At 43.3% G+C, this 13,640-nt stretch overlaps 1 protein-coding gene across 6 annotated transcripts in view; it reads left to right on the plus strand.

Moving 5' to 3' along the window:
- The first annotated feature begins 224 nt into the window (after positions 1-224).
- Positions 225-13,640, plus strand: part of CDC27 (cell division cycle 27) — a 52,578-nt gene continuing 39,162 nt past the window's right edge. For 3 of the 6 annotated variants that reach the window (XM_039516704.1, XM_039516705.1, XM_039516707.1), the window contains exons 1-2: positions 226-410; positions 9,512-9,587. In XM_039516704.1, the coding sequence (XP_039372638.1) occupies positions 384-410; positions 9,512-9,587 (103 nt within the window). In that variant the 5' untranslated portion in view covers positions 226-383. Of the gene's footprint in view, positions 411-9,511; positions 9,588-13,640 lie in introns of all 6 variants that reach the window. The other 3 variants (XM_039516708.1, XM_039516709.1, XM_039516706.1) reach the window with 2 other exon arrangements.

Here is a 13,640-nt window from a genome sequence, read left to right on the forward strand (position 1 = left end):
GCTCTGCCTGTGCCGCAGGGAGCGCTCGGGTCCCGCTCGGCTATCTCCGTCAGCTCGGGCCCCAAGGCGGCTGCTCGGGTGTTTCCGTATCCGTTCGGCGCTCTGTCTCCGCTCGGCGGCGGCCCGCTCCGCCCTCGGCTATTTCCGCCCCCATTCGGCTATTTCCGCCTCCCCTCGGGTGTTTCCGTCCCCGCTCGGCGGGACTCGGCGCCTGGCCGGCCTCCTTCCTTCCCTCCCTGGTGCCTGCCCCGGTAACGGTCGCTGTGAGTTTAAATGAGCAGGGGCCGGGCCGGGCCGAGCCGCCGCCGCCGCCGCCGCCGGGACCGGGACACGGACTGAGGCGGAGCCTGGGCCCGCCCCGCTGCGGGCGCTGAGGGGACAGGATGACGGTGCTGCAGGAACCCGTCCAGGTACCGAGCCGCGAGCCGCAGCCGCACCGAGGCCTCGGCCCCGGCCCCGGCCCCGGCCTAGCGGGGCCCGGCCTCTCCCGGGGCAAGGGGCTGACCCCCTCCCCCGGCCAGGCGGACCCCCTCCGAGGCGGGGCTGCGGCCGGCTGGGCGGTGCCCCCAGCCCGCTCAGAGGGACCCGCAGCGCCCGCCTGAGGTGGGACCCCCGGGGCCCCCCCGGAAGGCAGGAGCCTGGTGGGGCCCTCGCCCCCTGCAGCGGGGGCACCTGCCCCGACCCCTCCCCTAGAGTGGGACCCTATCCCCTCCCCCCCGCGATTTGAGAGCCCCCCTCCCCCCTGAGATGGGCCCCCCCCGATCCAGGTAGACCCTCCCCTCCGTGTCCACACCCCGCCCAGAGAGCCCCCCCCCCGACACTCCCCACTTCCAGGGCAGGCTCCCCTCAGATCTCTAGAGGCACCCCCTTCTCTATCTGCTTCCCTTCCCGGGGGGGGGGACCCACCACTGCCAGCTGCTGGTCTCCATCCCAGGGGACTCTCCTCCTCCCATCGCAGCCCTATTATAGTTACTGTTTGTATTGCCATCGCCCTTGTGAGCGCTAGTCGGGAATGGGGACCCTCCCACTGTGCTAGGTGCTGTACATACACAGGACAAAAAGATAATCCCTGCCCCAACAGGTTTACAATCTAAGCATAAGATGATAGACAACAGATGGATACAGACCGACGGGTGGGAGGAGGGTGCACAAGGAAACAGTGAGTTGATATTGGCCATCATAATAGTGACTAGTCCACTTCCAAGAGAGACCTCTCCCATCTCTACTGCTCCACCCTGACCCCTTATGAAACCCCTTGATTCCTCCTTTCCTGTTTCAGACATCCTCCACATCTGCTGTTTTACTATTTAAATGTCCTCCATTCTGTGAATTACACACACATGAAGGACATTTCTTGTCCCAAGGAACTTGCAGTCTAAAAGAGATGGGATGCCTCAGAGACCCAGAGGAGGGAATAATTTAGATTAAAAAAAACCCAAAAAACTTTAACTCAGTTTTTCCAGTATATTTTCCCTTCTTATCTTAGTCTATTTTTCCAGATGTGATGCCCTGTCAGAAGTTATCCATCCTTCACTCTTTACCATATCTAACTTGCCTTAGCCATCCTTTTTATGTTCCCTCCCACTTCAATCTTTCCCAGGTTATCTTCTCCCCTTTCCCTTCCACCAGACCTCTAAATAAATTGGGAGATAGGGTTTAAAAGGTCTTGAATTGCTGCTTGTAGAACATGTTTTTTCCCCCGGTAAATTTTAAACCTTTCCCAGCTCCCACATTGGGAAGATGCTTAGCATACTGTATAGTTATTCATAATAACAATATTGAGCACAACGAAAGTATCAGTAATTTATTTTATTTCCTTTTCTCACAAAAAGGAAAAAAGATGTAGCTGTTTGTGAGAGACAACACCTACTCCATTGACTTGGTCTAAACAAGGTGGTAGCAATGATGGTACTATCCTTGTAGATAAGGAGTTTGTGTTCTTTACACCAAATTCTTTAGGTTTGCTCTGAACCGTTCTAGACAACGTGCTAAAAACACTTCTAGCCACCTGGACCCCTTTTTCCAGTAATACTCTCCCCACTGCTGCCATCTCTGGAGCTCGACAGGTGGTAGCAACAGTTGGGAATTCTAGCAAAAACTGACTAGTGTAGGCTTCTGTGTGGAAAGGAAGCAAACACCCACTGACATAGTGGATGACAGCAAACAATATCTAACATTTTTACAAGTGCGTGTAATCAGCATCTTTTCTGCTGTCCTAATTATGGCCAACCAGGTGGAAAACATTTGCTATCCTGAAATTTCCATGGCAGAGATGTGGAGTATTTTATCTGAGGTATATTATTTGGTTTGTAAAATGGGCAGACACTTTTAATGCCATCTTCTCTAACTTGGGAGAGCTGTTGATGGCAGTCTGCTTTTGTTATCACACAAACCTACTTGGATTCTGTGTACTTGATGAAGTACCAGATTTCTTTTTTTGCTATCCAAAGAGGCTGATATGGTAGTGCAACATCAATGCACAGTCATTATGTCTACACTTGTACATGTAGGACTCATGATTTGCCACTATCTCAGCCCTACTGGTGGCAGCAATGACGGAGATTGTATTATAGGCACAGTTTAAGTGTTGGATGACAAGGTTGGAAAAACATGAATTCTGATTAAGTTACAGACTCCACCATTGCTACCACCAGCTGAGTTGCACTGGTGTGAATTGCAGATCCTAATTGTGCCATTTTCAATGCAGCCTTTGTGTAGGCTCCTAGTTACTCTGTCCTCCATTAGAAGTCTACTTTGGTCATCTGTAGTCACAGTTCTTAAAAGTAAACAGCAATGGTGCAGTGATTCTGACAGTTGTAATAAATGCAGTAAAACCACAGGATTATGGGGCATTCTGACACTAATGTAATAAGCCTATGGCATTCAGACTCTTTTTTGCAGTACAGATTTAAATGACGCTGTTGGATTATGTGTTCGTTGCTTGGCTGGACTCCTGGTACTTTTTCTTTCCCCAGTTATCCCATTCTTCTTGCATATGTTCTGTAAGAGTAGGCATCATTTCTGACTCATCAACATTACAAGCGACTAGTGTATGTGTAAAAACAGATTTTTTTTTCATGTACCTTTGTACAGCAAAAAGAATGGAACACACAGACAGGAGATATTTATACATACAGAGAACAAAAAAGGTGGAAGTATGCATACCAACAGGCAGAGTCTAATCAATTGAGATGAGCTATCGTTAGCAGGAGGATTCCTGATGTCAGATTTGTGTCCATTTATTCTTTTGCGACCATGTTGATGGTCGTTCAAGAGATCTTTCACTCCCCCTAATCATCTATCCCCTCCCTACCTTGCAAAAGCAGATGATTATATATTTTTTTAATTTGGAAAACTGTTACTTTTACAATCCTGACAGAGCTTTGTAGTGGTTTCATTTGTATATGTAGCATTTTAAAAACATGTAAGATGACAAATGCCTGCCTTGAAGAGCTTCCAGTTTGAGGGCCTGATCTTGACATCCTACTCGCAGTGAGTAAAGGTGGCAGACTCTTGTCCTAAATAGACGACATACCATTTTATACCTCCAAATGAAGTCAGTTAAAACGTCCAAATTTCAATTCTAAATTAAGCTATATATTCCATGTGTTATCGTATAACACAGGTGCATTTTAATTTTCATCTCTAAAAACCTTTAGTTTCAGCAACGCAGCTCTTAACAGTTTTCTTGGATGCTTCAGTTCCTTGTGTTTTCATCATATTGAATAGCTGGTATTGACTGCCATAACCAGATCTAATGATGGACACTTTCCAAGGCCCTGTTCATATTGTACTCCTGGGGGAATTCTGTGTCATTGCGCTTGCACAGAATTCATGGCCCCTGCAGATTTCTTTGCTTACCCGCAGAAAAATGACTTCTGACGGGGAAGCAAAGGGAAGCTGCAAGAGCGGTCATGCGCCCACTACCTGGCAGTGCAGACAGGTTGGTTTGGGTACCCAGAACAGCCGGTAGAGACATAAACCATCAGGGTATTTCTGAAGAAATAGGCATGGGGCAGACTCTGTTCCCTCAGGCAGAGGAGAATGTAGCAGCCTGCCTGCTTAGTGAATTGTTCCCATTGTTCATAGTGAATTCCCCCACGAGTATAAAACAGGTGTAAAAATTGTAAGGCTCCTTTACATTTCCCAGAGTGGACAGTATGGCCTTATAAATGCATATGGTGCTTTAGTGATTAGAACTGGTCTAAATTTTTGGACTGAAAAAATTTCCTATCAAAATGTGCTCCATGAACTGTTTTCTACTGACCTTATTGGAGATGGTCAGTAGCCAGTATAAATTGTGGTTTGAGTCCCCAGCCCTCACTTGCTCTTCAGTTGCCTATGATGTAACACTGAGCATATGGCTGCATATATTTGTTGACTAGTACTTAGAATACTAGCTACATTACTATTAGACGGGGGGGTTGGTGATTTCCTCCAGTGTTCCCCACTCCCATTCTCCGTCCATTGAATTATAGTTTAAATAAATTACCAAAATAATTGAAACTAGCTGGATGATATTGCTTTATTTTGACAAAAAAATGCAGAATTTTAAAATATTATGCACAGAATTTTTAGTATTTTGGTGCAGAATTCCCCCAGGAGTAATATTGTGGCTGATAACATGATAGAAACAACCATGTACAGTTATCGTTAGCAAAGGTTCCCTGGCCAGTAAGGCTGCTTCCCTACCTCCAAGAACCATGCAATGAAACCATGGTTTCCCTTTAATTTTAGACTGATTTTCAGGCTGGGGGTAGTCTATAATGGTCTTTCTTAAAAGGAAAAAAATCCTTGTCTACATTGGTCATGGAATCAGCAATGTGGACAGGCCCTTCTTGTTGACAAGAGTACAGTGCTTTTGACATAGCCTTTAAGATGGGTGGGGAACCTACGTCCCGCAGGCTGGATCTGGCCTGCTGCTTCATTTCATCTGACCCGCAGCAAGTCTCCATACCATGAGCTGGAAGCCCCAATCCTCAGCATCCCTCTGCAGGGTTGCAGCCACAAGCGCCAGCTTGGCTCTCTGCGGGGGGAATCTAGGGTTGCCAGGTCATTAAAAGTCCAGTTGGCTCTTGGAAGCAACTGTCATGTCCCTGCGGCCCCTAGGAGCAGGGGCGATCAGAGAAGCTCTGCACGATGCCCCCAGCGCCGGCTCCGCAGCTCCCAGTGACCAGGAACCGCAGCCAATGGGAGCTGTGGGGACAGTGCCTGCAGATGCAGGTAGCACGCACCATGCAGAGCCCCCTGTTCCCTTTGCCTAGATATTTGGTTTAGCTGTTGTGCAACATCCAGATGCTGAATAAGCTTTTCTGGGTGGAAAGGTGGGGTTGGCATGCGAAGGCTTCAAATTCTTTCCCCTGGATGAAAAAGCATTTGTCTTTTCCTTGAAGAAGCTTTCTCATTGCACAGCAGCTGATATGATAGTTTTGGAGTTCTTCTCTGAGATTTATAACAACAGTTTGTGGGTAAGAAGAGAGAAGAACGTGAACAAGCCCTTGGGCTCTGTCTACTCCAGCAGTTCTCAAACTGGGTCGGGACCCCAAAGTGTGTCACAACCGCATTTTAATGGTGTCGCCGGGTTGACATTAGACTTGCTGGGGCCTGGGGCTGAAGCCAGAGCACTACCGGCCAGGGCCAGAGCCTGAGGGCTTCAGGTGTGGGTGGTGGGGCTCAGATTTACAGACACCTCCCCTGCCCCCTGGCTTGGGGCTGAAGCACTTGGCCTTCGGCTTTGGACCCACTGCCTGAGGCAGTGGGGCTTGGGCTTTGGCCTTGGGCCTCCCACCCAGGGCGGCAGGGCTTGGGCGGGCTCAGGCTTCAGTCCCACCTCTTAGGTCATGCAGTAATTTTTGTTGTCAGAAAGGGGTCACGGTGCAATGAAGTTTGAGAACCCCTGGTCTACTCTATGGGAAAGTGTTACAATAAACTATTGGTTGGAACACTTTGAACCTGCAACCCCTGTATCATGCCCTGTGTCCGTGCAGATCAGCTGTCTGAATCATTTAAATGTTGGTTGCAACCACAGTGGTGAGATCTCTACCTCTGGTCTGGATGAACAGGTGCCACCTAAAAAGGCCTGTCCCCGTTGTAGATGAGAAACCACAAACAGTTCAGCTGCACTAGGTCAGCCAGTTCTAAAGCAAATGGAGGAGTAGTTTTTATTGGGTAAATACTTGCTTGCAGCAACAGTTCTGTGCCCTGTGAATTGGTGCTTTGTATCTCCTAGAATGCACTGATACAACTGCAATTGTCAGTGTGCTGCAGGGGGAAGCACCAAAATGGTTCTGTGAAGGCACTGCCTCAGTTTGGCATGCTGAATTGTTGCATTAGTCTTGGTAACAACTGCTTTAATATGTTCAATGACCGTCTTACAGTTTCCTTGCTTTGTTTCTGCAAGGTGAACTATCACCACAATTATTGCTCACTCTTGTTGGCAGTCTGAAGCCAAAGACCAGTTAAATTTGTTTTGTAAAACCTACTGTGTTGTAGCATGGTGGTTCTTTTTCTCTCTTACACTAATCTGTAGAGCAACATGTGAGTCACCAATCTGACTGTCACCCATTAATGGATTCAGGCCATAAAACTTGCTTCTTTTTGATTTCAGAATGACTGTCATTGTAGAGTATGAGCTATACTAACACACTCTACAGGCCTGCTGTTCCAATCCTGGGCCTCTAACCAGCAGTGGTGGTTGGCTGAACCGGTTTGTGGTATCAATTTTATAATGTAGATGTGATAGAACTGTAACACAACCAAAAGTCACTCGCTTACAGCCTATGCCAGACTCGGGCAAGGTTATAATTCTCAAACAAGAGCAGGTTGCCAGAAGTATACTGACTCAAAACTCTTCAATAATCACTTATTTAGCATCAAAGATACAAACCCAAGGTCTAAATAGATATGACCTGTTGTCATTCAGATATAGACATTTGATTGAGTAAAGGAGGAGGCACAGCAGGTAACAGGAGGAAAATGGAACTCTGGTGCGGCTCTAATTGATGCAAGGGGCCAGGTCTGCCCCATGCACAGTCTGAAAGGTGCGGAGGTGACTTGAAGGTCTCCGGGTTGTGCCTCCTGAAAGGTGTAAAACAAAATTTGAACTGGTTCAGGATAAAACAGAAGACGATCGCTTCAGGCAAACTTTGTGACTAAGCTTCTCTTGGATACACAACAATACTGTTGTGAACTGGGCTTTTAAACTGAAAAATACTGTACTTGCAGTATATCAATCAAACCAAGAGACTCAGTCAAAAATGGCTTTCACAGGTATTTAAAAATGGTTGAGTTTTAAATGTATTGGAGGTATCTACAGGTGAATGGTTAGTGATCTCGTATAGAAATTTCCTGTATAATAATCTACATAGTTATTCAAAACTCTACTGTGTAGGCTGAATATAGAGTCCCTATGGTTAATAACATGACACCATAGTGGTGCCTATTAGAGTTGTAGAGTTTAAAGGCAGATGGGACCACCCGATCATCTAGGCTGGCCATTTATATAGCACAGGTCACCAATATCCGCACACTAAACCCAGCAACTGAAATCAGGCCAAAGTATTACAGTCCAGAGGCGACTCCATTTATGTGCCACAGGCAAAGAAGGTGCACAAGTGCCTGAGGCCCCTGCGATGGCAGGGAAATGAGTATGTAATAAATGTTACTTGCTAGGATTATCTAGACCTGCTCCCATACACTACAGAGGAAGGCAAAAAAAAAACCAAACCCAGGTCAGATTGGCAGTGACCTTGGGGAGAAAATTACTTCCTGACCCCACGCGTGATAATCAGTTAGACCCTGAGCTTATGAGCAAGAACCAGCCAGCGAAGCACCTGAGACAGAAAATGTTTTGTGCCACCTTAGCCCTGGCCCTCCCCATCCAGTGTCAGCAATGTCAGCTCTGACTGACGTAGCTATGCCAACAAAGCTCTGAACTGTAGTCCTGGCCTACCTGTTGAGAGGACAGCTAGAGGAACTTTCCAGCTCTGCCACAGTAAATACATCATTTAAGTAGTGGCAGCAACCTGAGTAACACTATTAATGTCACATCTAGACTGCCCTTTGCATGCACGTATGACGCTCCAAAATTAGAAGGGAAATCAGTTTTAAATTGGGTAAAACAAAAAATGTTTAGAACTTATTTCCGGGCTGTTCTGGCTTCTACCTATTACTCCTCAGTCTCTCTCAACCAGGTTAGTGGAGGCATGCAGCACAGACACTGAGTGGCTCAAAACACAAATCTTCAAGAAAATGGCACAGATTTTCCTCCACTAAGTGTTCTAAAATTCCACTAATGTTTATCACCAGGTTAAATAAAAATAAACTGATATTTCATTTTTAAACAGGAAAAGTACTAATCACTTGAGGTATTCTGATCTCTGATATTACTAACTTAAAAAAAACAACAAAAACCCAAAGGACTAATGGTAATGATAAGGTCTAGGGATGATAACTGTGTGACTGTTCAGCAATAGATGAACAAACTACTCAGTCTGTGTTCAAATGTATAAGTGCAATCTTTGTGATATACGCAATTCCCTAGACATCTCACTGCAGTTTGTGCATTCCTATATAGAATCTCAGAGCTCCAATCAATGGAAATAAGACATTGTTTTTCACACACCACCTAAGAATGGACCATGTTCATCTTGGCTCACTGTGGAATGTGTGCAGCTGTACCCTCACAGAAAATGCCATTCTGCTATCATGTGCAGTTGATAGTTAGCAATCATACAGTGTTTGATGTTGCCATTGGCATGATCTCTAAGCTGTCTCAGTGTAGTTTGTGGTAATCAGCTGTTGGTAAAAACCCACAGAATTGCACTGGTTTGTTTATAACTTGATTAATATGTAGTAGGTACAGATTAACTTTCTTTGCTCAGTATTTATTAATTTAATATAAGAGCTGCAAACAGAAGAACAAATGTAGATTGCTCAGTGTCACTATAGGCTCCTGAGTATGTTCTTATCCTTTTGCTTTAGATATATAATTTTTGGTAGTAACTTCTTACAGCAATACTCAATCATATATAGATCACAGTCCCACTTCCACTCATCCGTGGAAAAGACTCCACTTGACTTTAGTGAGAGCTGGATCTGGTTCATAAACAGGTGTACATTACAGCAACAGACACTGGGGGTAGGGGGGTGGGAGGACATGACAGTTGTGTCCGTAATATTAGAGAAATACGTATGCCAAGTTAGAACATTAGGCCTCTTTACATGCCTTTAAAATATAGTGAAGTCTGTACTATGGACCCATTCCTTATATGCATCTCTCTCTCTCTCAGGCAGTCATTTTAAAATTATTCTTAAGGTTTTTAATCTTGTGTAGCCTTTCAATATTGAACATTTACTAGGCAATTTAATTTTGCTGGGCCTTTGGCAATGGACGTTGGTCCTTGGTATTTCCTGCGTTTAATATGGATTTTTAAAAAAAGGTTTTCCCTGTGAATTTTAATCATATGTATCCATTTACACACATCAGAAAATGTATTTTTCTCTTCTGCAGGCTGCTATATGGCAAGCACTTAATCATTATGCTTATCGAGATGCAGTGTTTCTGGCAGAAAGACTATATGCAGAAGGTACGTGCCTCGCTAATATTGAATTAATGGTTTAAGTTTGCTTAGGATGTTTAGGGCTTCTGTTCTTTTTCACTTGGATAATAAAGATTTATTTCTTTCTATTCTAAAAACTTCCCTGCAATTGAAGAGACACAGCCAAGATAAAAATCAAATGTTACTTGTAACAATCTCAGGTATTACCTAAACTTACTATAAGAGTAGAGGGAAAAACAATTTTTTTTATCATTTCAATTTGCTATACACCCTGGACTACTCTGGGTTTCACTGTTCTCCCCTGTAGTATATTAGTTTACCGTGTTTGTGTGGGTCTTTCATATAGCGATGGGAGAAACTTTTTTTTAAAATGTGACTTTAAAAAAATCTCTGTTTGACGGGGTAGATACGGTACATGAAACTACTTTTAATTGAACTGAATATATTTCAGGTAGATGGTGCCTCTTCAGAATGGCTTATTTGACAAATACTTCTATAAATCTTACTCTTGATTTAAGACTTGAAATCTTACTCTTTTTTAAAGAAGTGGAGTACCTTCAGGACCTTTATTTGCCAAGCTTGCTTCTGGCTGAAACTCTTTGTATTTACATACCTTTTTTTTTATTCTTGGATCACGATGCTATTTTTGTCTAGCCCAGATTCAGTTTCCAATTGCAGCTCCTCACCTCTTGCTGGACATAGAGGCTTTCATAATCAATGTTGCTACACAAAGTGGTCAGCAAAAAAACAATGAGCGTTCTGGCTTATGCCCTTTCTCTGAGCTCGAACGTAACGCCTTTGCCATGTATTTAAACTTCTCTGGATCAAGGAGCTGCTGTCCAAAAATTCCTTTTCAGTCTTGGTCTGCAGCATAGCAGCACAATACTTTGCTACAAACACATGTGCTGGCCTATATCTTGTTACATAACAAACTATTAAATAATTGAATTTGGCTGACCAGTGTGTGTGATTATTTTATTAATAATTTTTAAATTGTTTTGATTTATACACAAAACTTTAAAAAAGTTGCTGAAAGGATTTCAAGGATAATTAGTTTGCCAAGATAGCAAGCCAGTTTGCACTAAAACTTTTCAAGTTCTGTAAAAGAAATGGGACGACTTTGGGCCTCATTTCTTTCTGGCTTCTACTTAAGAGTTCCTTTCCTTTGCTGAGAACTGTGCATATATGATTACTTTAAATGCACAGTTCACATATACAGTTGAAAAGTCAAGTGAGTTAGGAGCCCAAATCCTGTTAGGTGCTTTTGAAAACTTTACCTACAGACTGTATCTTCTCTCTCTCATCTATCCACCCATTATTCATCTCCTCATATAGTTTATTCAGTATACAGCTACATATATTACACACAAATACAATGTTAAAAGAACATTAAGGTTGCAAAGTCAAGAACTGAAAAGGCAGGAAATCCCAGAGTTAAGGTTGCCTGTATAACTTAATTTGCCCCTTGTCTGTATATATTATGAAGCAGTCTTAGTTACATGAATTCACACTATTTTTTCCACATTACCCCTGCCTCATTCAGTGCATAGGATGTATCTGTCTGGAAAAATGAAAGTTGTTGTGTGTGAAGAGGGCTGTGTTTGTTTTGACACACTGCTTCATGCTGCTGAGAATTTGGAAGGTCTGTAGTGAGTGAGGTAGGGGATTGCAGGAAGATAAAGAATGGCCTCATAGTTAAGGTAGTTGAATGCTGCCCTGGAGAACTGGATTCTATCCCTGCTTCTTCCACAGAGTTCCTGTGAGATGCTAAGCAAGTCACTTAAATCAAACTTTTTATAGATGATCATTAATTTTGCATTCCTTATTTTCTGGGTGCCCATCTTGATATTCTGGGGTCTGATTTGCAGGAGTGCTGAGCACTCCCAGCTGCAACTGAAGGCAGTAGGAGTTGTGCTTTGAACATATAAAGTGCTGTATAATGCAAAGTACTCTGGAAAAATTGGGTCCTAGACCGCTCCCATTGGATACATAAAATTAATGGAAATATGGGACCTTAATTTCTCAGGGCCTCAGTTTCCCCACATCAATTATAGTACTCTGCAGTGGTGGAAGAGAGAGGATAAGAGTTCCTGAGAATCAAGAAGACTCATGGTATCACTTCACAAATGTGCCTGACTTAGGCTATAATTCTTTAACTTCTGTTCTGAATAGAATCAATTTAAATTAAAAAGCAAAGATTCATGGGGTATGAAACTGAGACTTGTAAAATGGAGTATGAGAAGCTTTCTTATAGGCAATAACCTGATCAGTAACTGTTTAAACCTGTGAAATTGAGCAGTGAAACTTCCTATGGGTTTGAAATGGTGAATGTATTGAATTGGCTGGAAAGCAGGAATGGGAATGATGTTCTTGCTTTGTAACCTGAAAGACCTGTGCCTAAAATTCTACTTCCTAAAACTTGGGCGGAAAAAAATATTAGCACCTAAAATACATAGGGCAAGGTGCATACCACACTTCTTGTTCTAGTTTTGTAAACTACTTGCTCAGCTTAAATGTGAAATTTAATTTTTGCTACCTCCCCTCATGGTCCTGCAGGGCTGCCCAGAAGCAGGGGCAAGTGGGGCAATTTGCCCCGGGCCCCACAGGGGCCCCCACAAGTGTTTTTCAGGGCCCCTGGAGACTAACCAATTTATTTGAGCATAAGCTTTTGTGGGCTAAAGCACACTTCATCAGATGCATGCAGTAGAAAATACAGTAGGTAGATAGATAGATATACACAGAGAACATAAAAAAATTGGAGTTGCCATACCAACTCTAATGAGACTAATCGATTAAGGTGGGCTATTATCAGCAGGAGAAAAAAAACTTTTGTAGTGATAATCAGAAACTGAGTGTAGCTCACAGCAGAACATAATGCAACAGAGACACACTCATCTGGATTTCTATTCCTTCACTATAATGCAGTCAAACCTGGTGTGACTCTCTGATGCCATGCAGATAGCACTCAGCTGCACAAATCAATCTCCTTATTTAACTTGGTCCATTTGTCTAAGGACAACTCAGATTTCCTGCTCCACTCCCTTTCATGCTTCTTTCTCCTCCATGACCTCCTATAAGCCCTTCTCCTTCCTCGCTTCCTACCATTTCATACCTATTTTCTCTTAAACAAAATAATGAATAAATCTTTGTTTTAATCTGTTGCCTAAATTTTCTTTAATATTAAGAACGAAGTTGCATATGCACATCAAATAAATGGCAGTCTGGCTGTTGCTGCTTTCAATACTTCATGGTAACTTTTTTGTATCTTCATAAGATGCATCATTTCCAGATTATTTTGGTCAGTCTGTCCTTAGTTCAAGTGGTTTACAATGAGGCAGCAGCATCAGCCAACTTGGGGGAGGGAAAGATGCCTTCTTGCTAAAGATTTTCTTTTAAGATCAACATTTTTTGAGCTGATAGCAAGTGAAGTCTTGACATCCTTGAAGTCCTCTCTGTTCTAAATGATCCTTCTAAAAACGGTCAGTCCTAGTCCCCTTCCGTATTACAAATACATGTCTCTTTGGATCCTCTCTTTGTAGCCCCAATTTTTGCAAAGTGTAAATACTTTGTGACAGAAATGAAAATATAATTTAATTAAGACCCTTTCCACACAACCACCGAAACGATACTAAAATGAGTTTAAAAGTGGCTGTTGTGAGTTCAGTCTGACTTACTGAAGGGTGGATGTGTAATCCTTACCCAAAGAATAGTACCAACACGTCACATTTTTCAAAGGCACCCAAGTCCCATTGAAATCCACCCAGCTACCTAGTCTTTTCCCCACCCTATAATAGGAAAAATTGTGCACCTTGTTTTAAGATGCATCTAGATACGGATAGCAAAATATTATTAGTAAGTACTTTTGTGATGAAGTTACCTTCCTGATCCTTGACTTGCTATGTTCAAGAAGCTGTCGCAATAATTCTCTTCCATTAGAAATGACTGTTTCACTTTATTTCTGCAAGTACATTTGTTAAGAAAGATAGTGAATCATTTGTTAGATGTGGGGGCCAAAATGATTGGTGTTCATTCACTGCAGTAGATGGGGCAGCCATGATTGCTACAAGATCTTGGGATGCT

Source organism: Mauremys reevesii, linkage group 27, assembly GCF_016161935.1.
Source record: "Mauremys reevesii isolate NIE-2019 linkage group 27, ASM1616193v1, whole genome shotgun sequence".
In the NCBI taxonomy this organism is placed as follows: domain Eukaryota; kingdom Metazoa; phylum Chordata; order Testudines; family Geoemydidae; genus Mauremys; species Mauremys reevesii.